General features: G+C 48.9%; 7 protein-coding genes across 7 annotated transcripts; 5 read left to right on the top strand and 2 right to left on the bottom strand.

The window, feature by feature from the left end:
- Window positions 1-487: 487 nt before the first annotated feature.
- Window positions 488-5089, bottom strand: Aud_001041 (DNA-directed DNA polymerase alpha catalytic subunit POL1; the record flags this gene model as incomplete). Its single annotated transcript, XM_043286542.1, has 5 exons — window positions 488-1471; window positions 1523-2263; window positions 2325-2882; window positions 2932-4650; window positions 4703-5089. 5 exons carry the CDS (start codon window positions 5087-5089, stop codon window positions 488-490), a joined length of 4389 nt encoding a protein of 1462 aa, XP_043142477.1.
- Window positions 5090-10154: 5065 nt separating this feature from the next.
- Window positions 10155-12356, top strand: Aud_001040 (putative MFS phosphate transporter; the record flags this gene model as incomplete). Its single annotated transcript, XM_043286541.1, has 4 exons — window positions 10155-10471; window positions 10551-10718; window positions 10779-10921; window positions 10984-12356. 4 exons carry the CDS (start codon window positions 10155-10157, stop codon window positions 12354-12356), a joined length of 2001 nt encoding a protein of 666 aa, XP_043142476.1.
- A 634-nt stretch (window positions 12357-12990) lies between these two features.
- Aud_001039 (RCC1 domain-containing protein) lies at window positions 12991-14127 on the top strand (the record flags this gene model as incomplete). The annotated part of the gene is made up of 1 exon (XM_043286540.1): window positions 12991-14127. One exon carries the CDS (start codon window positions 12991-12993, stop codon window positions 14125-14127), a length of 1137 nt encoding a protein of 378 aa, XP_043142475.1.
- A 117-nt stretch (window positions 14128-14244) lies between these two features.
- Window positions 14245-15649, bottom strand: Aud_001038 (putative DNA repair protein rad9; the record flags this gene model as incomplete). Its single annotated transcript, XM_043286539.1, has 6 exons — window positions 14245-14271; window positions 14315-14437; window positions 14491-15062; window positions 15119-15334; window positions 15408-15547; window positions 15594-15649. 6 exons carry the CDS (start codon window positions 15647-15649, stop codon window positions 14245-14247), a joined length of 1134 nt encoding a protein of 377 aa, XP_043142474.1.
- Window positions 15650-16231: 582 nt separating this feature from the next.
- On the top strand, window positions 16232-18180 carry Aud_001037 (uncharacterized protein; the record flags this gene model as incomplete). The annotated part of the gene is made up of 6 exons (XM_043286538.1): window positions 16232-16368; window positions 16428-16643; window positions 16692-16816; window positions 16908-16952; window positions 17030-17177; window positions 17232-18180. The coding sequence occupies 6 exons, from the start codon at window positions 16232-16234 to the stop codon at window positions 18178-18180; spliced, it is 1620 nt and encodes a 539-aa protein (XP_043142473.1).
- Window positions 18181-19381: 1201 nt separating this feature from the next.
- On the top strand, window positions 19382-20358 carry Aud_001036 (SUR7/PalI family protein; the record flags this gene model as incomplete). Its single annotated transcript, XM_043286537.1, has 3 exons — window positions 19382-19501; window positions 19559-19945; window positions 20038-20358. The coding sequence occupies 3 exons, from the start codon at window positions 19382-19384 to the stop codon at window positions 20356-20358; spliced, it is 828 nt and encodes a 275-aa protein (XP_043142472.1).
- Window positions 20359-22002: 1644 nt separating this feature from the next.
- On the top strand, window positions 22003-23169 carry Aud_001035 (mannitol-1-phosphate 5-dehydrogenase; the record flags this gene model as incomplete). Its single annotated transcript, XM_043286536.1, has 1 exon — window positions 22003-23169. One exon carries the CDS (start codon window positions 22003-22005, stop codon window positions 23167-23169), a length of 1167 nt encoding a protein of 388 aa, XP_043142471.1.
- Between the last annotated feature and the right edge of the window lie 159 nt (window positions 23170-23328).

Here is a 23328-nt window from a genome sequence, read left to right as displayed (position 1 = left end):
GCTGATCGATTCAGGACAGCTGACGAAGATAACTGATTCAATGAGTTTGTTTGAGAATGATTGGGCACCTCGTACTCCGTAGAATGCACGGCATTAAGATGAGAAAGTGCCGAGTGCCAACAGCAAGTCCACCGCGTATCAGTGGGGAAATTTCCAGCGGGGCTTCCGATAAGAGGCCGATAAGATAGGACACCCTAAAACAGAAGTACGTAGCTTTGTATATGAACTGCAGCGAGGGAATCTGATGACCATACAAACGGAACCAGTCTTAAGTGGGAGACTCGCCACGTACTATGAACTCATTGACTTCGATTCTTTTGCACATTACAAAATGCCTTTCATGCGCAAAGGAATGCTATCAGTCATCATACAAACAGTGATATCATTACGCTATCCACAATGACAGACGAGAGCCCAAACCATCCAAAAGTCCCTGTATATACAAAATCCATTAATCCCAGTCAAAGATCGCACGACAGCAAATAGTTCACGGAAGCATGAACCGGAAAAGGGCATCCATTTCAACCCATTGTCGGCCGCACTTCTTCAGATAGCCATCCACCACACCCTTGATGGTGCCGAAACGAGTGCGATTGAACTCGACCAGCGCTGCGATGCTGTCTTTCTTTTCCCCGCTGGCCTCCTTCTGGGCATTGGCTTTAGCCTTGTCCACATCCCAAAGACCTGCAAAGTAAAGCAATTGGTTGTACATCTGCTTCTCCGGGTACTCATACGTCATACGTCCAAGGCAGCCCTCAGCGCGGCCACGAGGCCCCAGGCATCGGTGCCCATAAACGCTCATTTGGCGAGTTCGGTTGCCGCATGCAGAGTCATCACAAACCAGCCAGCCTTCGTAGTACTTTGACGTTTGAGCACGAATCTGGCTCTCCAATTGCGCAATTATCGTCAGCACGGTGAAAGGCTTTTGACATGCTTGGTTAGGACAGACAATGCCGTTGGCAGTACACATGTGAGTCGACGCCACGAGTCCCTCAAAGATAGACTTCTCTTTGCAAGATCGACAAGTCAGCGTAAGCCGAGCAGCATTCTCGAAACGCACAGAGTCTGGAATCTGGGACTCCAACGGAAAGATATCCGCATTCTGCTGGTTGCTTCCACTGGACGTATTGATCTGATACTTGCGTACATCCAGACCCAGACACTCAGCTAGCCGAACTGCATCAGTCCCTGGAATAGGCGCACAAAGACGCTCAATGGGGGGGAAAATCTGCTTGAGGAGGTAAAATTCGATATCGGGCTTGAGATTGTTATCGGACTTCATGACATCATGAAGGGTATACGACCGCTTCGCTGGTGGTAGCGATGAGGTCTCCGAGTCTCCGTTCGTCACGATGTATGAAATAACATCGTTGGGTCGAATTGTCTTGCCACGGGCGAGCTCACGCAGCGCAACTTGTGCGGGAGGCATCGTCTCCTTGTTGGGGTATTCTTCTGGCCGTTTCGACAGTTTCTGTAGAGAGCATTAGAATGGAAAGGAGATCGTCAGGGGCTGGAAGCTTACCGTATATATCACGTATTTTTGGACCGGAATTTGGTACTCGCGCATTTTGTCGGCCAGGTCTCGAAGGTAGTCATGGACTCGATTGAGAACTAGCTCTTGGTCCTCACCAGAGAGGATTTCATTGAGAAGTTTCTGAGATACTTCCTTCGATAGGGCACAGTATTCACGTCGTTTCATATCCAAACCTTTGACCTCGAGCTTATCCACAAACTTTCCGTCCACCTCAGTCATGTTGACAGCCGCATACTTCTTTTTAGCGTGCAATAACAGGCGACGGAAGATGTTGTCGATATCTATTTCCAGGAGCCGGTATCGTTCGTTGACGGATTTCTTGAACTCCTCGCCAACCTTGAGTGCATCACTGATAGTGTCCATATTGGTGTTAATCATAACAGAGTCGGTATCACCATAGATGACGCGGAGCTGCTTTGATTCTGCCAGCTCCTTGGTGCTCCTTAGAATCTCACGACCCTTGAAAGTTGTGAGCATGGCCAGAGGACGAGCATAGAAACGACTCTGCGTATAACCCAGACACCCATACATAGAGTTAGCGGTCAGCTTAAAGGCCAATTGTTTGGTGTCCCACAGCGCAAGCTGTTCAGGTGTTGCGTGCTTGTCTTTCATCAATTTTTTTACTTCGCGACGGCGACCAACAAGCGTGGCAATGAGTTTAGGAAGAATACCCTGCTCTTGATCCGAGGAAGGAGCTTCGGGTACTTTTTCTTCGTTCTCATTTTCAGCCTGCAAACACGTTAGTGGGGGTTGAGAGTAGGGATTGCTAAGACAACTGTTGAGTGCTTACCGTGGCGGTCCGGTCCACGGTCGTGAAGCAGATATTGTACTCTTGGATGATACTCGGGTACAAACTGTTGAAGTCCATGACCAAGACAAACTTGTCATAGAGGCCCTTTTCGGGCTCGAAGACAAGACCTCCTTTGTATTTGTCCTTCTTCTTCTTGTCACCGGCAGCATCATCGTCGCCATCCTGATTATTCTCTTCCGCCTTCTGTAGCTTCGATGAGTATTTGTCAGGGCAGATGTATTTGTTTCGGTGAAACTCATGCAGCAAGATGTACTCGTTACGCTCAGCGCGAGTACCACTGAGGGTTCGAGCCCAGGAATTGCCAGCAATGTTTGTGAGAACTTTGGTGAGCGACAACATTTGCAGCCGCAACACGAGGGCAGCAATAAAATAGGTGTCCGCATCACAGTGGTTTACAAAGTTCATGAGACCTTCTTTGGAGGTAGCCCAAGTCTTCAATGCCGCCTCAGTATCCAGTTCCTGCCGTGTATTGCCATCTCCAAGGTAGAGTTCGCACATTTCGGTTAAGCTCCACGATTGACATTTCATCATGAGAGACTGGTGATGTTAACATGTAATCCTCATCTTGTTACCACGAGAATCTTACCTTTCCCATGTCATTCGCTACATCGCACATTAATCTTCCAGCGATCAAGTGCCTTTCAGCAAAGAATCCTCCGCCTTTGTTGAAGCTCTTGGGCCACTCGCCACGCTTTAGACGTCCAATGCGATGCCACCCGGGGGTCTTCTTTTCTTTCAAGCGACTGAGCAGAATGCTGAGGTCAACTTCTTGTAGTTGATGTCCCATAAGGACATCAGGATCCATTTTTTCGAACAATGCCAGGAATTTGCTCAACAGAAATTGTTCGCTCTTTTCCAGCATGAAAGTGCCTCGTTGCTTGCGCGTCTCAGCCTCGAAATGAAGTGGGTACGAAGAGCCAACTGGTCGCATGACAGTGAAAGTCTTGCAAGGGATTTTCTCGGGAGGAGTAGTGTCCGTGAGCGAGATGTTTTCGTAAACGCGTGCACTTGCCACCAAAATTTCTTGCTTGTTCTCCTTTACATTGAGTTGGGTCCGGAAAGAAAGACTCATGAGTGTAAGGGGCGGCGGCTCCAAATTCTCCGTGTCAGGCACAGGTGTAATGGAAGCAGGTCTAGCAACCTGGCACTCAAACTTGCACCATGATGCATTGTTGACAGCTGTAAAATCGGCATCCTCAATCTTGAGCCAACATGGACCCATGATGTTTTTCCAAAGCACAAATTGCTCGAAGAGAGAGGTGTTGGTTCCGAAGACATGAGAGAACGTTTCGCCCTTGGTTTCCATTGGTAACGTCGGCTTGTCGTACGGGTAGAGCAACTTCAAGTACTCTGCTTCCTTGGGAATATCGGGCAATTCAAATGCGTACTTGCGTGTGCACGGTTTGATCTTATGCATCCCGACTTTGAGCCTGGACATCATCTCGTCAACCTCTTCATAGACATCTTTCATATCCACCTCCTCATCGGTCACTCGGCCATGCTTATGTCTGTACTCGCGAGGGAGGAAAAAAAGCTTTCGTAGGATATTGTCGATTTTGACGAAAGCGCTGACATGAGAACCGGTGTGCTTGTTCTTCACCTTGCCAAATAAGCATAAGCTGCCGTTGACCTCCGTATAGTCGAGCCAAAACATGCGCAAACTTCCGTCTTCTTCGATCACATCCTGTGCGCGAAGCTTACCGAAAGTCCGTGATTCCGTTGCTGGACTGCTAAGAACGTTCAGTTTACTCCGGACGTCGTTCCAAGAAGCGTTCAGAATGTCCACAGGTGCTTTCACGGGAGAAGAGTTGGCAGGAGTTGTATAATTCTCCTTCTTTATCTTCGGAGGCGGACGGATTCCAGCCATGTTAACGCTTGTCATTTTGGCTTCACTTTGTCCTGTTGCTGGAGCAATCTCCATGAGATCGTTGTCCTCTTCATCAGATTCTTCCTTCTTTACGTTGATATTCGACTTCCTCTCAACTACTTTGCTGATGGGGGAAGACGGCATAGGATCGCTCATGGCCACGTCGCCGTCATCCATTGTAGGGAGGGGTCCATCGTCGTCTTGGAACTCAAGGTCCGGTGCTTGGTTAACAGGCGAGGCCGGCTCGCTGTTCTCGTCCTTTCTGCTGATCCTCTCATTGCGTGGCTTCGAGGCTAACGGAGGCGAAAGAATGCGGACTTTGCGTCGAGTTTCCGACTTGATCACATTTTGTGTAGGAATATGGTTCGCAACGACATTGGTATCGACTTCTCCGAGAAGATCGGCCATGAAAGCTTCATCTTCTGCCGTGGCAACCGGCTATTCTCATTAGAACTGACGCCAGGCATTGTGCAAAGTAAATAACACTCACTTTCGGCTTCGGAGCAGACGCAGCAGGTCCAGTATTGAAGTATTTTGAGATACCATTGTTGATTTTCTCTTTTCTCTGCTTCTCCTCTTCGCGCTTCCTTTTGGCGGCTTTGCTGCGCTCGGGTAACTCGTCATCGTCGCTTTCGCTGTTGTAGCCCGCTACTCGTTCGTTCCATACTTCCCGACCATCATCCGCGTATCCTTCACCGTTGTCGTCGACCACGAAATCATCCTGATCCAGCCGGTTACGGATAATTTTCTTGTAACCTTCATCATCGACCTCTTCGTAGATGTCGTCTTGTTCTTCAATCTCGTATGTTGATAGACGTTTCTTTCCTGCTGCACGAAGAGCTCGCAGCTCTGCCAACTTCGCGCGTGCCGCAGACATGGCGCAATGATCTCGGTTGACCTATCGATGGATGGTCATCAATGGCTTCGCTAATAATGACTGGGCTTCTGCAACTGTCCAGTAATTGAATCTTGAATAGTGTGGACTGGGTAAGGGATGGCAGTCCATGCGGGCTATCGCGTAAGGAAATGACGACGCGTAGGGGACGCGGTTTGGACGCGCCTCCACCAATCCCCATTTGGTTAAAGTGGGCTGGTCTAATAGGTCTCCCACTATGAGAGGATCCCCCAACTGAAAACATTCGACCTGATCGAGTTGTAGATCCGGAAAGACCAAGGCTGTGAAGGCTGGATTTCGAATAATACTTAAGATTCAGACTTTGCGACACGGAGATCGCTCTACAGAAAACCGACAACTACTCTCTACTTTTCGGGCCTACGCCTCACCAATCACAGGCAGGGATGTTACTACCAGCTGGTGAGATGATAACCTAATAGTCAATCCTTATCCAAGGGCGCGATAGATCAATGTTGCTAAGCTCTCTCTCCCAAGAACAAGAGAGCCGAGGCCCTCTCCCAACAGAATGTCAGAGATCCTATCACCCTCTCAGTGGTTGTGGGATCCCCCAAACCACCATCAGCATTTAGTTGAAAAACAGGCCAGCATGAGAAGGTATCTGATCAGTTTAACCAGGACCTACCCTAGTCCAGGCTTCATGAGATAAAGGCTAGGCACCGCCCGCTATCCATAGTTACAAGGTCATAGCGCTCACGTAGTTGCCTGAGGCCCCATTGCAAGACAATCCTGAAATAACAAGAGAGTGGCTGGAAATGATATGTATATTTATAAACGGAAGTCGGCAGGTTTTCATAAGTTCTTCATGCTAAGCATTCTAAACCTCATGCTCGGGGAGATGGCTCAAAATGCTTAAGCGTTGATTGACACTGGCTTGTGTTCTATGCTTGATGATAACGTTCAGTTCCAGTATAATGAAAAACTACAGGGCCTATCCATCCTGAAACTAGACGTGGGCTTGAAGGCCAGCTCTGCGGAGGTTGTTTCAAGTTTAGATATATACCCCAACCTGAACAGCAGCGAAGACAGAAAAGCATGGAACCCGGCTTGCTGGAGATTCTGACGCATGAGTTGAAAAGATTTCCAGAAGCCGCAACGCGAGGCAAGGTGAGTTGGAACGCCTGCCTGAAGGACTATCCAGACCCAGCGAAACAGGATCTCGGGTGTTCACGGTTCAGAATTTAGGTTTGGTGATCGAAATACTGAGCCATCAGGCAAGTTTGGCACTTGAGTGTGTCAGTTTGATATCACGCCAATAGCCAGGGACGACATTGGGCTGAATATCCAATCGGGAAATTAGATGGCAAAAGTCGGAGAGGTTCTCGTAGACCAAAGTTCTCGAAGAAACGATGATTCAATATGTTCAGACTGGAAATGCATTAGCAGACATCTTTGAAAAGAAGCCCGTGGTCAAGGATCAATCCCAGTCAGCTTGATACCAGGGTGTCACGTCCTAACTGCTCAGTCACTGCTGTGACATGGGGCTACTGTCGTGCTAAGGGCTAGACTTCGAAAGAAAAAAGGTTCTCTCAAGTCTCTCTTACGCCATGTACTGTTGATCGGTGCGTCGAGCGGGGAAGTCCCTGTATCTGTGGCTCATCCTGGGCTGCAATCACCTTGACTCCGAGAGACTGTGACTTGGGAGCGTTTAGGAGCCGACTGTGAAGAAAGCCTTGAGAATGATCAATGCCTTGCTTTCCTGTTGGGTTACAAGCTATAGGCGTATAGACATACGCATGGGTTGACAGAGAACAAGTATGACGGTTTTCGCCATCAACAGATCATAACAGGAATGTCAATCGGTCAATGAGCGAATTGGTCATTTCCCGACGGTAGCCTCTGAACACAAGTGGACGTCTAAACATTAAGAAGCTGAGCTCACCTCATTTCAGGCTGTCCGGAAGGCGCATAGAGTGATATCCTCAAGTAGTAGAACACGACATTCTGCAGAGAATGAAACTTGGCGGCCATCTCTGTTATCGCATCGGCTGAACGGTCAATCATTTGAATACCATGCACATGGAATGGTCAATGAATTAAGATAGCAATAGAAAGGTATTCATTTCTGGTCCATTCTTCCCCTTTCGCAGATAAAGACGGTAAAGAATTCAAGGAAAAGCAGGCAAGCAAGCAAGACGAAGCAGCATCTACATTTGGACATGGGATGGGCAGAGAAGAGATACCTTAAATTAGGCAGGGTGTGACCCAGACTGTGGATCCGAGCCAATAAGAAAGTCATATTGCACCACGTTTCTATGTCAGGAGCTTTTTGACGTGATCAACCGGCTCCAGTTGGACCAGTGCTCCCCCTGGTGGCTAGACTAAGCCTGGCGGCATCGTTGACCTTCTAGAAATCGCCCTAGAAGCCAAATGTGCATATGCATCAAGCATGGTGGCGCACGCCTAAGAAAAGGGAGCTGCGAACTGCTGATCGCAACATCTGAATCTGATGCAGTCTCACTAGCTCAGCCCTCGAGGCCGAATCAGGATGTGGGCCAAGAATTGTGTACACGGGATCGCGGCTGGATATCGCGGAAACAAAATTATAAGTACAAGCTTAGTTGAGGATCGAAATCCTCGAAATCCATATGGACGGCAGAAGAAGGATCAGAGCTCAGAGGAGACTAGAAGACGTTTTCGTAAGTTCGAGGGACATAGACTGAGGTCGCAGCATCGACCAATCACCAGCAGATGCAGCACCAGGTGTGCCTTCATAGTACATTCAGAGAATGAGAACGAAATCTCCACGGAGCGAGCACGACCTCTCATTTCATTCATAGAAACTGGAGTTATTCAACTCGTGGGATCGACCACCTGAGGCAGAGGAACTGGATATCTCCCGCCGAGTGGCTGGCAACTCCGGCTAAAGAAAAAGGGGTGTCTGAGGAAGACTGCTCTTACGATGTCACACGAGCAAAAAGCGAATAAAGATAACAGACTGCTAAGCATTGCTAAGCATTTCTGATACGTAAGGATCCAGAGTATGGCTGAGCACGAATGACGATCGACATTTATTATTATTAGCATCGACTCTTTCAAATGTTCCACAGTGAGCTGAGACACACGGAGCATGGCCAAAAGCTAAACGGAAACCTCGTTTGCATCGTGCGAGTTATCTTCGACCCATGCAAAATGGAAGCAGTAGCTTCGACCAGAAGCTCGCTGGGCTCAATCCTCTTGCGTGCCGGAGAGGTGGGCAGGTATTGCAGTCGCGAGTGCGACTTGACGAAACATCTTGCTGGATGGAAACTATGTTTCGTGTGGTGCATTAATCGAATATTATTAAATCATGCATGTTGGTTCGACGTCTGATCATGGGCAAAAATGCTTGATGATCTGAGCTGACAACCTTGCAATTCAGAAACTCCCAGTTTCTCCAATGTGAAGGCATAGTGATGTACTTGCTGACATCAATCTTAAGGCATGTATTCAAACGACCTACAGAATACCAATGTCAACAAAATTGGAATCAAATGATGAAGTAGGCAGGAATAGTGACATAACAAACAATCCTACACCGTAGAACATATCATCATTGTGAAGTGGCTGCTACGTATTAGCGCAGATGCAGAAAATGGGCATCTCACACGAGACACCTTGCCCTTTTACAGGTGACTGGCAGGAACGTGTTCGAAAGAGCAAAGCTCACTGGTTGATGAAGGAGGCGGCCGATTTGGTGTCCAAATGCCAAGATTCCACTAGCTGTCATCTCCGCGTTAAACGCTCTTTAGTTACCTTACCTTAGTTGGTCGGATTCCAACATGCGACTCATGCGAGGGGTGGACATTTGACCACGAGCTTCTGAGGCAGTCCCAGAACAAAGTCAACCGAATGAATTATTTATGATTATGATACACAAACAGAAGCATGCGGAGCTGGAGGGCAGTGTAAATCGTGCGTACTACTACCTTAGATACTCTCCGTACTCCCCGACCAGATAAGCCAAGCCATATTCGAGGTACTGAACTTGGTTATTCGTCCAGTGTAACACCGATCGTCAAACCGACGTAACTTAGACAAGGATGAAATTTGTCTAAAATATTGCGATCGCGACTGACGTCGAAGTTGATATCGATCCCTGTCAATAATTGACCATCCCGGCACTACCTAGGTAGAAATCTACTTACACTGTAATCCATGTCTCATGAAATTAATTGCAGTTCAATATCCGTAATGCCCTCATTGATGTAGTCCATGGTTACTGGCGTGACCGCTCTCGTCGTCTGCAAGCGGCGTTTCTGTCCGGTTGTGGGGGTGAGAAAATGTGGCATTGAATGGTTTTGATTGGCCAGCATAAGGACAGAAGAATCTTTCTAGAAGGCGGTGAAGACCGACCTGGGTTTCTGAGAAGATTCTGCCGCCACGTGCATCGTTGATTGGCCAGCGGAGGCTGGTTGACTACCTCGTCCCGCTTTCCGATCCATCAGGCAAAGCCGGTTCTGCCGCTAACTTTCAATTTAGCTTACAGAGTTTGGATTGTTAAACTCGAAAAAATAAAAAACTTCTGTGGAATTTTCGACCAATTTCGGTATGAATTCGGACAGTAAAGAGAGAGGCAGCCAATCCCAACGGGCCTCGCCGGAGGGACCCTCCAGCCAAGATTAGTAGTTTGGCCATTCTAACAAACTTTCGTGGCACGGAGTGGTCCCTCTTTCCAGCTTGGGACGCTATGGAGTTGTCTGATGGTTGATTGCCTCTTGACTTCGAGTGCTGGCTGCCGTGGAACCCGCCACTACTCTGGATCTGCCCAGACCTTCGTCGACTTATCACAAAGCGCGAATTGCCCATGTGTCGGGGGCGATCTCTCGTGCTGGTCGTCATCTGCCTTCTGCCGAGATTTTTTTTCTACCATCAGCCGTCCGCATATAAGATTCATCGAGCCTGTTCGACTTGGCTTGCATTGTGCAACGCCTTGCAATCTCCTTAGTCCTACAAGGACGTTCTAAGCGTCTGCCACATTTCTTGTCGTGAAGGCTAAGCTCTCCGTCAGGTTCTCGGATCCCTTATCCTTCAGCAACTCGACGAAAGAATGGCTGACTTTGGCCCACGTGCTCCTCATGGGCCCGATATGACGGGAACCCATGACCCTTTGGAGGACATGGATGTTCATGAGAAGGGCGCCTTCGATGCTCTCATTCGTCCGGATGATAGCTACACTTCGGATGGTGTCTACTGGGCGGATCTTCCCCTGCTCAAGAAGATCAAGTTCGTTGGTTCCTACGATTCCATGGAAGCCAAGCGTGAGCTCAAAGGCATCTGGGATATGACCAAGAAGGACCCTCTGTCCCCTGTTGCTTACTATTTCCGGAACATGGTACTTCCTGGTGCTGGTCTTGGTCTGGAAGGGTAAGTGTCCCGCCTCGTCAAAGCAGACCGATCTGCGGGGAAGGGTCAATGCTAACAGTTGGATGCCTTGTCCGATTAGTTATGTGCTCTTTTCGATCGGAAACGTCAAGCCGCTCTTCCAAGCCGCCTTCAAGTCGTGCTGGAAAGACCACAAGATTTGCAACGCTCAATGGATCAACGCCGTTGAATACCTGGAGATTGTCGGTATCATTGTTGGTCAGATTCTAGTCGGAGTTCTCGGTGACTGGTAGGATATCTCTACACTCTTAATATTCTTGGTGGAAGGTAGTGCTAACTGGGCTATCAGGATTGGCCGTCGCTGGGGTCTTATTCAAGATGCCTCTATTATGCTTCTCGGTCTGGTTATGCTCGTCGCCGCCTGGGGTGTCAACCAGAATGGCTGGGTAATATGCTATGCTTGGTCTCTGTTCATCTACGGTATTGGTGTTGGTAAGTTTTCCGATTTCTCTTGGTTTCCTTCCGGGTGCATGTTGTCTGACCTGCAACAACAGGTGGAGAATACCCAATGACTGCCACCAGCGGTATGGAAAATGCCGTTGGCTCTGGAAAAGTTTCAACTAGGGAGGATCGTCTGCACCGTGGTCGCAAGGTCACTAGCGCTTTCTTGATGCAGGGTTGGGGTCAGTTCTTCAACCAGGTCATCCTCATTATCTTGCTGCTCTGCTTCCATCATGGAAGTGGCAATCCTCCTTACTCCAGCGTCGCCGCGCAGTGGACTTACCGTATTTCTTTCGCTATCCCTGCTGTTGGCACCCTGTGGCTCGTCTACTACCGTACCTACCACATGAAGGCTGCTAGCAAGCAGCTCGCGGCCGCTAAGAAGAAGGCCTCGGTTACTGGCTATGATGTGACCTCTCTGAAGCTGGCATTCAGACACTTTGGTTTCCGTATCGTGGCTACTGCTGGTGGATGGTTCTTCAACGACGTCTTCTTCTACGGTAACAAGCTCTTCCAGAGCGAGTTCATCAAGGTGATCAGCCCTGAGACAACATCGATCATGCCCACCTGGCTCTGGAATCTGGTCAACGTCGGTGTATCGCTGTGTGGTTACTACCTTGCCTCCTTCCTTATCGACAACAAGCTCTACGGGCGCAAATGGATGCAAATCGTCGGTTTCATGATGGATTTCATCCTCTTCGTCATTCCCGCTTTCAATTTCCTTTACTACAAAGAGCCGGCGCACATCAAGTCTTTCCAGGCAATGTACTTCCTGAGCTCTTTCTTCAACCAGTTCGGTCCCAACTCGGTCACCTTTTTGGTTGCTGCGGAAGTTTTCCCTACCCCAATTCGTGCCACAGCTCACGGCCTGTCTGCCGCCGCCGGTAAGCTAGGTGCTCTGTTGGCATCGGTTCTGTATAACTATATCGACACCCAGACCAAGTTCTACGTTGTACCTTGGTTCGGTCTGGCAGGTGTGGTCGTGACCTGGCTTTTCCTTCCCGATACCACTGGTCTTGACCTGAAGGAGCAGGAGCGTCGCTGGGCTTTCATCCGCTCTGGTCGTGAACACGAGTACCATGGTCCTGCTGTTCATTCCAAGCACTTATCCGTCTGGGAGCGCCTTCGCGGAAAGGGCAAGTACTACGATGCCGAACTCGACTACAAACAGAAGGTCGAGGAATTCCGTGCTGAGTGGGAGGCAGCCATGGCCCGCAAAGTCTCTGAGAACGACAAGGGAGAGGATCTCGCGTTCGACACTGACGAGTCTCTGCTTGAGGGTCATGTCCACTCTTACTTCCACCGGACCAGCCCCATGTTCCGTGGTATGGAGGAAAAGCCCACCAAGTCGGATAACTTCGCCCTGCCCCCTGCTGCACAAGAGGGTGACTCGACTGATTCTTTCAATGAGAAGTCACAACATTAGAACGCCACCACGAATTTCACTTCTCTGAAAATAATTCAGCTTGTATATTTCATATACTTCCTTTTTTTGGGAAGGATCTCTCTTCTCTATATCCTGTCCCAGGGGCGGAGACTTTTTGTTTGCTTCGACTGATACATACCCTCTTGCATGAATGTTGCTTAGCACTGTTGGATTAATGTTCTCATACCCTTTTTCGGTTCATTTCTAGACGATTGGACTAGTTATCAACTGTGAATAGATCTAAATTCCCGTCTAGAAACCCACTCGGGCAATGAATTTCTAGTGACTCTTTTCACATCATGACATATTCTCTAGTGATCGGTTCTCCGGTCGATTTTGTCAAGAGTAGTGACGATCATCGCGCAGTAAACTTGCGGGATGTTCAATCATGGACTTCCAGAACTGGAAATTACGCAATCTACTCACATTATTCGAAGAATTCTGCCAGTCAGAAGGAAGGACTAGTGCGTTAATAGTAGGCGCTCAAGGAGGCGGTGGGTTTGATTGCTGTTTACACATCGAAGTCTGGACTTCAACACTTCTGCATCGGCCATGGTTCCAGAATACTGTCGCCAACCAGACACTAAAGCAAATGCGATATTGAGCCATTGCCGTCAAATTAGAGCCATCTAGCATGCCGCTCTTCGCATTTGGGTCGAACGGATCGGGCCAACTGGGCATCGGACACGATGAAGACGTCTCTGTCCCTACAAGATGCCTATTTGAAGGAGACCAGACACCTTCTGAAGAGGGAAATGGCACACACGCGAAGAATATCTCCCGTATCGTTGCCGGGGGAAATCATACCCTCATCTTGTATCAAGACGGATCAGTATATGCCGCCGGCTGTAACGAGGATGGCAGATGCGGACACAACCCCGCAACTGCGTCACTGCAGATGTTCAAGCGGGTGGTTGTCAATAGTGGAGATGATGGTACTTTCTATAGGACGTTCAAGCACTTGTCGGCGACGTGGGAGGGGACGTTCCTGGTTGCTGGATCTGAGGACCCGTCTGGTGAGGCGGACAGTATATTTGCGATTGGTTCCGGAGCGAAGGGAGAGCTAGGACTTGGACAGGGATACACGAAGGCCGTTGAGCCGACAAGGATCCCTGATTTTCCTCCTCAAGGGACAAAAGTGGTGTCGATTGCTAGTGGTATGGGGCATACGGTTGTGGTGTTGTCGAATGGGGAGGTTTATGGCTGGGGAGGAGCAAGGAAGGGTCAACTTGGAGAATCAGCCAGGGGAATGAAGATTGTATGGCGTCCTGTAAAAGTGGAAGGAATTTTCTTCCAAGCCAAGAGTGCAGTATGTGGTCGCGAGTTTACAGTAATTTCGGGCAACAAGGCCGCGGGGGAATATGCCATTATTGGCTCATGCGATAACAAGTGGAATATTCTGTCTGATGCTCCTGCATCCCACTCGTTGACAGACTACCGGGGTATAGCATCCAGTTGGCATGGTGTCTATGTACATCAGAACGAGTTTTCTGTCTTCGCCTGGGGACGGAACGATCGAGGCCAGCTTCCTCCTCCGGACCTGCCTCGGTCTCAGAAACTGGCTGTGGGAAGTGAACATGTTCTGGCACTGCTTGATGAGCACACCGTTGCGGCATTTGGGTGGGGTGAACACGGCAACTGTGGCCCTGATATCGACGCGCAAGGCAACGTGAATGGAACGTACAAGCAAGTTCCGCTTGAGATGCTTCAGGGCTCCAAGGTTATCGGCATTGGTGCAGGCTGTGCAACCAGCTGGATTATAACATCATGACCACCCTGCAACTTGCCATGCCAGGAAACTTAATTACTGGTTGAGTCATCTTGCAGACTGGATCCCGGGTGATCCACCCGCTGGACTTCGAAATTGACGGCAATGGACATCAACAATCTAATCGAAAAGGCCAAGACCACGAACCTGCTGATTGTTAGCTCGTTCTTTGACAGAGGCGTCGACCAACCTGTGAAATGCGTTGTGTTGGAGGAATGCCCATTTCTTCCTGAGGCTCTTGCTGGTTTGAATCATGTGGCAGAACGGGTTCAGTGTCTCGCAAGCGAGGTCCAAGGCTTGCATTGAATGTTTCCTGAAAAGAACGATCAATGATTCTCCTCCACAATACGCCCTCGGAGCCCTTACCTGATCAGCTGTAGCGTCCCAGCCAAGCGTGTCCTCAGCCATAGTCTCGCCTTCCTCATTCGGCACATCCCACTGCCTGTCATCATCGGCTGGTACAAACAGACTGTCAAAGCGAATTGATGGTGGCGGTGGCTGCTGACTCTCAACGTTAGTCTCTGTGACGCGGTTGGTTGTCCCAGTCAGCGGCCGAATTGATCGACTGCGAGGAGGTGGCATCTGTTCGGTATTCGAGGCAGCATGGTTTTGGGAGACGTGCACAGGCGCGGGCGTTTGTCTTGCGGACAGCTCGGGAACGGCTACTCGCGATGATGGGAAGTCCTCACTATCATCTTCGCCTGTCGTCATCAAGGTGAATTCGGTCCTAACCCCCTCGAAGTCATATGCGAGCTGCAGTGGTCTGCACGGGCGAGTGTACCGAGCGGTTACCAGCACGCCTGTTGTCTCTGCATGCGTTATAATCGCTTTGAAGTCCTTCAAAGTAATGGCAATATGAAGTTCATCTTCAGCCGAAAAGTCCTCAAAGTCTCTTTTATCGATAGCCACGGACGTGTGTACTGGTTGTTTGAGGATTTCTGCCAGCAGACTAGTCAGTTCCAGTTGGCCAACAGAGCTACTCAATGGCACAGACCTTGCCCGTCAGTGATCTTCGTTGTAAAGCTCGTAAAGATGGCCTTGCCACCATCTGAGTAGATATCCAGTTGCTCTGCTGACGGACTAAAGTGGTCGGTAATCTCCTTCAAAAACCTGGGCTCAATGCTCCACTTATTAGTCGCCCTAGATCTGTCGAAGATGGCATGCTGAGCGGTAGTCGGTTCATAAGTGAGTTTGTAAGTCCTAATGACGCCTGCCGAGTCGAGAAAGCCATTCGATAAGTAATTTGGACTCCTGAGCGACGGAGACCGACTAGGAAGACGCACCCAGTCCACAAATCATTCTAATGACGAGCCTACATTCTGTCTCCTCCGGATCTTCGTTGAGTTCAAACTCGCACCGTTCGACCGCTGTGTCCTTATCTCGTCCAGTGGTTCTCCCTTTGAAGATGGACAGCAAAGCCTTTCTTAGTCAGCCTCATCACTCAACGCTCGGTTCTGGGCGATTCTCACTTTGAGATAAATTTGGCAGCAGAATCTGTCCGAGCGGACATTTTCGCTCTGGCCATTATGACTGAATGAATAAGTAGTGAAGAAACTTGCTCCGTCGAGGACAAATGAAGCATAGGCGGTTTTGCTGGAGTTGATGACGCTTAGTCGAAACTACAGTTTTCGTCAGCCATTGTGACACTCATTGTACTTCAGATGGTCCTGTATGATCTCACTAAAGCAGATTCAGCCTCTATAGAGACCGTCTCACTGAATTTGGCCAGACATAAAAGGGCATCGTGCATCCGCCCTAATGCCTCTGGGTTGAGTGAGAAAAACAGCGATGTCATGTCCGTCTTTAGAGGGATCAAGACGCGAGATTCCAATTCCAGTGTTATCAAAATGTCATCATCCTACTGCTGTAAACCCTATAATAATGATGTTTTTCGTTGTCGTTCCTCCTGATCGATTTGTTCAAACGCTCCAAGTCACGACGCGAGCTTACATAAGCTGTGCCTGGAAGTAAGGCTTACTCGACCGCAACACAGGGCAGCATCAACAGCAGGCAAGTCTTCCATTTTGAGCAATCTATTTGCATGTTGCATCTGATCAGTGTTATTATTTGGAGATTCGACGGAGACGGGTGAAAATCCGCCTTGAGTATGGCCTCAACGTTGCCTGGTGACATTATCTACCTCATCGTCGAGATCCTGGGACAAGAGAAGGACTTCAACAGTCTGTTCCAGTGTGCTGTATCTGCGAAGTGTTTCACTGAGCAAGCTGTTACCGCTATATATAAGTTTGTTCATATGTCTTACGTTATTCTCCTCTACAGATTTGCTGACCCTGGGAATACAGATCACACGAACTCTCTCCTGTCAGAGGCGGTGGGACTGAACTTGGCATCCTGGACTCGACATATACTCGACGAAAATGGGCCTCTATGTGGCGCTCTATTGTGCTTTCTGCTCTTGACCAAACCTATCTTCCGTATTACAGTTACATTCGGTACTTGGATCTCAATGATTTATCGAATCTCCTCAGCCATAGTTCGTTCACTGGGAAGATCAAAGAGTATGTGTCCCGGCGTGACTTGCGGGAACTGTATTTGACAAGATGTAGCGAGTTCTTTACTCCGGAACTTCGGGACCTTGTGTCCTATGATTATGAGCCCAAGGGAAATAAGCGTCTTCGCTCACTGCGGAATCTGCCTGATAATGATTGGATCTTATCCAAGATTGGTACTGGTTAGTCTTCTGCCCGGATGTACCGTATCCAAGCTCCCTTGGATATGCAGCCCATTCATGGTTGTTCTTCTAGAAGCTGAAAAGATCAAAGCTATTATCAAAAGAACTACCTCGATACGCGGAATGTCCTGCGACAGTAAGTGGGAAGTCCGAAATATCTAGCGAAACGGGCCTCTATTCCAGAAGCAAGTTTGACGTCTCGACTACTTCTAGTCGAACCTTCACTATTGGCCGAGTGGCTGGGAGAACTCCCATTGTTACAGAATCTGACTATCTGGTCTGGAGTTTCTCTAACCGACCATGCTGGTGACAAAATTCGAACCCACTGCCCCGATTTCAAGCAAATCACGATATATAGATGGTAAGATATCAGTGTTGGTGCTCGGCAAAGCAGTATATTCACTGAGTCGGCCAGGATCGACGGACGAGGCCGAAATTCCGAGACTGATGCTGAGGAGTTTCTCCACGGACTCCAGCCTCACAGCCTTGAGTATTTCGAGATGCTGAGCTCTTGTCACTTAGGGCCACGCTCGATAAGAGCTATAGGCACGCAGTTGAAATCACTAAAAGAACTGAAATTGACAAGCCTTGGGATCGAAGCAATTGCAGAGTTGCCTTCATTAACAGCGGCGCCAGTGCTGGAGGTGCTTGTGTTGACCGATTCAACACCAGCAGCACGGAACGAAGACTTTTATTCCACAATCAATCGAGTTTCTGATTGGATTGGCGGCTGCAAGGCCCTGCGACACCTGGAGCTTAGAAGATTTGTTGATGACGCGTTTCTACTGGCTCGTGTTCTGGTTGCCCAAGATATTAAGCTGCTGAGTTTGTCTCTGACTGGGTACACAATGGCTGGCAGTCGTGACTTCCACAGATCTTTGGCATCTCAAGATTCTCTGCAACGTCTCAGTCTTCGAGGGGAAGGGTCCGAGATTCCCGAAGATAACGAGTTGCTTGTCCAAGCCATTTGCCAGCTACACAACCTGCATGAACTCGAGCTCAAGGATATTTCCGATTATTTCACACCTGATCATCTAATGTCATTCGCTCCATATCTCCCCGATTTGGAGAAATTGTGGATCGGAGGTGATCTCTTCAATGATGACGTATGGGGTGCCATTTTATGCCTTCCAAAGCTACGAAGTCTGGCCATCCATGCGCTCAGCGAGTTCACGGCTCAGGGTATACTCGATTTCATTTCGCAATTGGGGCCGGGTAACATAGGAATGAGTCTCTCAATTTTGAACTCAATAACAAGTCTCACAGAGGAAGCACAGAGCTTAATCCGCGATATTTTGAGACACAATGTTGATGGGACCTTTGACTTCAGTCTTGCACAGGGTAAGCGCCAGCTCTCAGCCTGATAGATGATGCTAGCTGCTGACATGTGTGATGCAGAGGAATTCAGCGAGACCGACACGGAAGGGATGTCAGACTGATTGACGAGAATACACCTTAAACGAGTCTGCTCAGGAGCTAGACTTACCTTGGGGGCTCATATTTCTTGGTATATACCCTAACTCTGTAGCTCTCAAAACACGGCAATATACCTGGCTTGGCTTCTTGGGTTGAATGGTCTAGACCTACAATGATTTATGAATGTCTTAGGTTTTTGACACCGAAATGGGATTAAGGAGTAGGGCAAGATATATGGCCAATAGCCTCCAGTATCTTCGGGTTTAAGGAATCAGCACACTGGGAGATCTTTGACAGCCAGATGCTCACATGTCACTGGAATCTGCCATCCAACACGGTGGAGCTGATGATATGACGAAACAAAAGAAGATTGTTTTGCTTGGGTGACCTGGCTGCTAGGATGGTACGGTGTGTACGAGAAGAATGACACGTAGAGCTACCTATAAATACTACTATATGTAATCGCATAAATTTCCCGCACAACACCACTAGTAGAACCTTGACATCAGGGTCTATCGATACTGCTCTGAATTATTAGAGTCTATTAGTTTTGCGTTGACGGAAATTCAGCAGAATGAGCTTATCTCGTTAGGATTGTCCCCAATAGTTGTGGCTGGGGTGGTTGGACCCGCGCATTCTGAAGGGTTCAGCAAACTGGATCGTTACCATCCACCCTTCATTTCTCCAAGTGACTGGACGATAACTTAGCATGTTTCCGCATCTGAGTCATGGTCAAATGGAAATAGTGAAGCCACAAAGACTACGCTTTCTAGGGCTGAGTTGGCGAGCGGGCATGCCTGAGGCTGGTCATACATTCCTCACACTCTTCGAACCCAGCCTACCTCATCCCTCGGAACTTACTTCTCACTTTGACTGCTAGCATTCCACGGCTATGTATTCTCCCAGTAATCACTGATCCGGGTGTGGTTCCGCAAATGCAGATATGACCAGGCTTCCACCACGTGTTCAGGAGCATGCCTTCAATGTTGATCTGCCATCGCCAGGAATGATCCTCTTGCTCGAGCTCTGAGGGTAGAGTCTATACAAAATGAAACGGGTCGTCCCTCATCCTCAGGCTGTCAGACAGTACAGCCGTTGATCAATTTCCTCTTTGACATTGAGTTGAGAACGCAAAGCTACTCATCGAAGATGGCTCGACTGTTGATCTTCCTACCTACCGTCTGCGCATTCATCGCCTTCATACTGAGCATATTATGTCTTTTTGCGGGGACGAAGAAGGATATCCTCTCGGGTGCGGATATTCTCACAGTGAGTTGGCTGTCTCCCCTCTGGGGTGTGTTTCCCTTTTGCTGATGTGTGTGCCAGATCTACACATCTACATTAGCAGCGAAGAAACCGGGAATGCACGATTTCTACTCAATACACGTTATGTCCTATTGCGAGGGCTTCCTTGATCTCAACGAGACGGGTCAACGAAAGAACCTGACGGGTTGCTCGGATCGCACCGCGCTATTCTCATTTAATCCGTCCGAAGTGCTTTTGAAAGAAACGGGAAATACTACTTCGCTGGCGGACATGGGATGGCCAACCGCTGTCAGCGACGATTTCCGCGCCTTCAAGATCACCAGCAAGAGCATGGGAGTCTTCTACTGCATTGGAGTAGGGACTGCCGGTCTGGTCGTTCTGGCGAGATTGTGGTTTCTTCTAGTCAAGGGACCACGGCAGACGATTGCTGAGGTGTCTGTTCTTCTGGTACGTAGGAAGCTGCTTGGCTGGCTCTCGAGTCCCGACTGCAGGCTGTATGGCAACCAAACTAACTATCATGATCTTACTCGGCACTACAGATCAGTTTCATCAGCCTCAGCATTGCCTCGATAGTCGCAACCGTGATCGCATTCCAATTCGTCAACCTCGTCAACTATCATGGCAAACAGTCGGGTGTGACCGCCAGATATGGCAACCAATTTCTAGGCATGACATGGGCGGCTGTCGGGCTGTTGCTCGTCGGCGGGATCGCGAGTCTGCTGTTTGTCCTCGTCGACCGTTCCCGGCCTGATCCGAGACCCGAACCCGAGGCGGAAGTCGGACACGAGGCCAAGGAGCCGGTCCTGTATCTTGAGGAGGATTCGGATTCGGTGAAGACCAAAGTGAACACGGATCGATGAAAGAGGAAAAGCCAGGGGTAATGGAGCAATGAACTTGGATCGGTAACAGTGGTGAGAGAATGTAAGAGAAAGGTAGGGAAATGCATGACGGAAAAGAGGAGAAACAAAGTGAGGCCAGGAACGGAGGAATGTGCAAATAGTATTCGTTGGATATAGATTTGATGACCCATAGGAAGCGCTATTCTATTCAATTCTAATGTCTAGCACTTATAGCCGTCATGGTGGACCCATAGGGACCCCTGGGGCTTCAGGCTCAGCCCATCAAAACACACATAGCGAGAAAAATAACTGGGCCTTGCGGGAGTTGGCGACGTCATAAGTGGACCCAGATGGGATCAACGTCGAATGACTTCAACAACAACCACTTTGTAATGTTTCTCTCTACCTAGGAGTGAGTGATGGTAAACTGTAGTGGAGCGTAGCTGATCATCAAGAGGATTAAGTTGATGACGTCCGATGCACAAGTTCTGGATTCACCATGTAGGTAGTATCTAATGATAGAAGAACGTCGAATGAGTGACATAGCAGTAATACTATGAACGAACTCCACTCGACGGGATCGATGGTTGAACCACGAAACAACATCATTCAGTCATGATATTGAAATTGTAGAAGTGGGATACTTGAATCAACTCACCGGAAAGACGGACTAATTCTCCGGCGAAAAACATATTCAAAGATGCCCAAGAAGTTTAGGCAGACAGTTGAGTTGCTATGGATGCATGATTTTGGATAGGACTGGGAATGCGGGAACCACCGGAGCACAGCTTCCGAGATGCGGTTTCATGTGCTAATGGAGGTCCGTCCCCTGGAAGATGAGGCCTTTCCGCTTCATTTGGGTTTGGACACATCGAATAGCTATGGGTCTCAATATTTACTTTGTATGGTACATACTTCTACTCTCTTCCATGAGGCGGATTGCACATCCGAGGTGGAGGAGACCACCAGTAGAGTGGTCATGTAATCATTATCCTACAATTTACTATGATCTTCACAGCATTTGATGATGGTTAGATGGTAAAAGCCACGGAGCACAGTGCAACGGAAATGTCACTATCTCAAGGATGCTAATTAAACTAATACCAGCCACAATCAAGATAATTCAAACTAAATGAAGCCATCCGGTGAAGTAACCAGCCATCAAACCCCTCCCCCACCATTTTAACAGCCCCTCAGCTCTCTTTTGGGCCTTAGGATGTATGCATGTAACACAGCTGAGAATGGGATCCAGTGAATAGCGTCAACACACGATCGAATCCACGCTGTTCCTTCCAATCCGGTTTTGTGTTTTGGGTTTCGTTCCATCATCGCCCTTCCCCCTCTTTCTCTTTTCTGTTTTCCATCTGCATCTGATCTCGTTATTGACTGTAATAAATACTGCCTCCCTTCCCCTCTTCCGCATCATTCTTCATTACATCACTCACATCCCTCACTTCATCCAGACACTTCCTCGTGATCCTTCCTCATCTTTTGACTAGCTCTCTCTCTCTCTCTCTCTCCCCTACTCTTCTGCTCTTCTACGCTTCTTACACTTCCTACTCTACTTTACCCTTCCACTCTCAGTGTCACTCTTCCTGTCTTCTCACCACTGATCTTCCATTCTTCAACTTCCCCAACTCATCTCCAGTTCCAAAAACAAACATCATGGGAAAGAAGGCTATCCAGTTCGGCGGTGGTAACATCGGCCGTGGCTTTGTCGCTGAGTTCCTCCATGAAGCTGGCTACGAAGTTGTCTTCATTGATGTGGTGGACAAGGTCATCAATGATCTGAAGAGCACCCCTTCATATGAGGTCACTGAAGTCAGTGAAGAGGGCGAGAAAACAAAGAAAATTACCAACTACCGTGCCATCAACTCCAAGACAAACGAGAGTGACGTTGTGAAAGAGATTGCTACCGCTGACGTTGTCACTTGTGCCGTCGGCCCTAACATTCTCAAGTTCATTGCTCCTGTCATTGCCAAGGGTATTGATGCTCGTACCGCGTCCAAGCCCGTCGCAGTGATTGCTTGTGAGAACGCCATTGGTGCTACCGATACCCTACGCGGCTTCATCGAGCAGAACACCGACAAGGACCGTCTCAGCACTATGAGTGAGCGTGCTCGTTTCGCCAACTCCGCTATCGACCGCATCGTCCCCAACCAGCCTCCTAACGCCGGCCTCAACGTCCGCATCGAGAAATTTTACGAATGGACGGTGGAGCAGACTCCTTTTGGTGAATTCGGCCATCCGGATATCCCTGCCATTCACTGGGTCGATCATTTAGAGCCCTACATTGAACGCAAGCTCTTCACTGTCAACACCGGCCATGCCACCACTGCCTACTACGGTCACGTGCGCGGCAAGAAGATGATTGCTGACGCCCTTAACGACGCCGAGATCCGCCAGACTGTCCACAAAGTTTTGGAACAGACCGCCAACCTCATTACAACCAAGCACGAGATCAGCGAGCAGGAGCAGAAGGACTACGTCGACACTATCATCAAACGTATGTCCAACCCATACCTGGAAGACAACGTTGAGCGTGTAGGACGGGCTCCCCTGCGCAAGTTGTCTCGCAACGAGCGCTTCGTCGGGCCTGCCTCGCAACTGGCTGAGAAGGGCTTGCCGTTTGACGCACTGCTCGGCTCGATCGAGATGGCTCTCCGCTTCCAGAATGTGCCCGGCGATGAAGAAAGCGCTGAATTGGCCAAAATCCTCAAGGAGATGTCCGCCGATGAGGCCACTTCCAAGCTGACTGGACTGGAAAAGAGCCATCCTCTGTATGAGCCAGTACAGAACGTCGTGGCCAAGGTGCAGAAGGACAGCAAGTAGAGGTTCGAACCGCTTGATTACGAACCTGACTCGACTTTCATTATCCGTACCGTCTTTGCAACCCTTTCGCCAACCAGTTTTTGTTCTCATTGACACTCCGTCGTGACCACAAAAGCCTGAGACAGAGGGCCCAAGTCGACTACGTATTGTGAACGGTCC

The sequence above is a fragment of the Aspergillus udagawae genome (genome assembly GCF_001078395.1).
Source record: "Aspergillus udagawae IFM 46973 DNA, scaffold_1, whole genome shotgun sequence".
Classification (NCBI taxonomy): domain Eukaryota; kingdom Fungi; phylum Ascomycota; class Eurotiomycetes; order Eurotiales; family Aspergillaceae; genus Aspergillus; species Aspergillus udagawae.
This window is presented reverse-complemented; position numbering and strand designations above follow the sequence as displayed.